Raw genomic sequence first — 1,602 nt, forward strand, 5'->3', positions numbered from 1 at the left:
GTATACTATCACAGTTTAAAAGACAAGTATGATGACTCACCTAATTAGCAATTGCTTAACAGCCGCTAGTAATACTGGGTTATGTCTCAAGGTCCTGACACAATTACATAATCCTAGGTTAGGTAATGGTACACCTAACTAGTCATTATCATGGTTGAATATTGGTTACCACTACCTTGTTTAAGCATGGTTGATCAGTCCATGCCTAACTAAGGCTAGGCTACCCAATACCTGCCCCTGACAATAACCCTAGTACCTAAAAATAATACTAACACTACTACTACTAATATATTATTACTAATAATAAAACTAATATTAACTACTAAAAATAAATAATAAATAACTAGACATAAATTTAAACGAGAGTATACCTCAAAACTATCTACGGCACGTTGATGTAGAGTTTCCCTACTCCTGCTCCTACTCGCGCTCCAAAAACGACTACTAACAACACCCAACGGGGTATCGTATACTCAGGATTCTCTATACTAGAGCATTCCCGTTAACGAAACTGGTACCTAAACAAACTACTGAGACTCTTATTTAAAGTAAGCAAGCAGGCACCTCAAATCCCTTTCTGGTCGATGTGGGATTCAATTGACGTGCCTACCTACCTACTTGACCTGCTAGCTTGCTTGCTTATATATATTAATTCAGCTGCTTAACTCGTTTTTCTTGTATAACTTTTAAAATATGACGTTTTATAAAACGACGAATATGTCACTAGAACGAGCATATTTTTATCTACGTTTTAACCTAAGTTTCATTAAAAACGGAGTAAGGTAAATAAAATAATATATTTAATTATTAATATTAACCGTCTCCTATATTAGCCAAGGTTTATCAAGATATTTCACCTTTCACACAATCATCTTACTCGTTTAACAATATATGAAATATAAATTACATATTTCACACGTTTATAACCAGCACATTAAGGTTCGGGGTATTACATCCTTCCCTCCTTACAAAAATTTCGTCCTCAAAATTTGTCATTACTTAAAAAGATGAGGGTACTTATCTTTCATTATGTTTTCTAGTTCCCATGTAAAGTTGGGTCCATGACGTGCGTTCCACTTGACTTTGACTAACGGGATTTCCTTCTTGCGTAACTTTTTAACCTTCCTATCTTCAATTTGTAGTGGTTCTTCAATGAAGTTGAGTTTTTCGTCAACCTGTACGTCTTCCAGGGGTATTTGTTGGGCTTCGTCCACTAGGCACTTCCTTAAATTTGATACATGGAAAGTATTATGTATTCCTGCCAGCTGTTCAGGAAGTTTTAGCCGATAAGCCACTGGTCCTACTCTGCTTGTTACTTCAAACGGCCTAATGTATCGGGGTTTCAACTTTCCCTTCTTTCCAAACCGAATCACTCCTTTCAGAGGTGATACCTTAAGCATTACTTTATCCCCTAGTTACTAGGGGTTTACGCCTCTGATCTGCATAACTCTTTTGTCGATCTTGAGCACTTTTCATCCTTTCTTTGATTTGCTGGATCTTTTCTGTGGTCTCCACAATGATTTCTGGTCCTGATAGTTGACTTTCCCCTACTTCCGTCCAACAGATAGGAGTTCGGCACCTTCTTCCGTATAAAGCTTCATA

The 1,602-nt window shown here is 37.0% G+C and overlaps 1 protein-coding gene across 1 annotated transcript; it reads right to left on the reverse strand.

The window, feature by feature from the left end:
* Nucleotides 1-995: 995 nt before the first annotated feature.
* LOC110925084 lies at nt 996-1,400 on the reverse strand. Its single transcript, XM_022169053.1, has one exon. The coding sequence runs from the start codon at nt 1,398-1,400 to the stop codon at nt 996-998; it is 405 nt and encodes a 134-aa protein (XP_022024745.1).
* Nucleotides 1,401-1,602: the final 202 nt, after the last annotated feature.

This window comes from Helianthus annuus, chromosome 17 (genome assembly GCF_002127325.2).
Source record: "Helianthus annuus cultivar XRQ/B chromosome 17, HanXRQr2.0-SUNRISE, whole genome shotgun sequence".
Lineage (NCBI taxonomy): Eukaryota > Viridiplantae > Streptophyta > Magnoliopsida > Asterales > Asteraceae > Helianthus > Helianthus annuus.

Coding starts and splice junctions, on each gene's coding strand:
- LOC110925084 (XM_022169053.1), bottom strand. CDS start 1,400: ATGCTTAAGGTATCACCTCTGAAAGGAGTGATTCGGTTTGGAAAGAAG.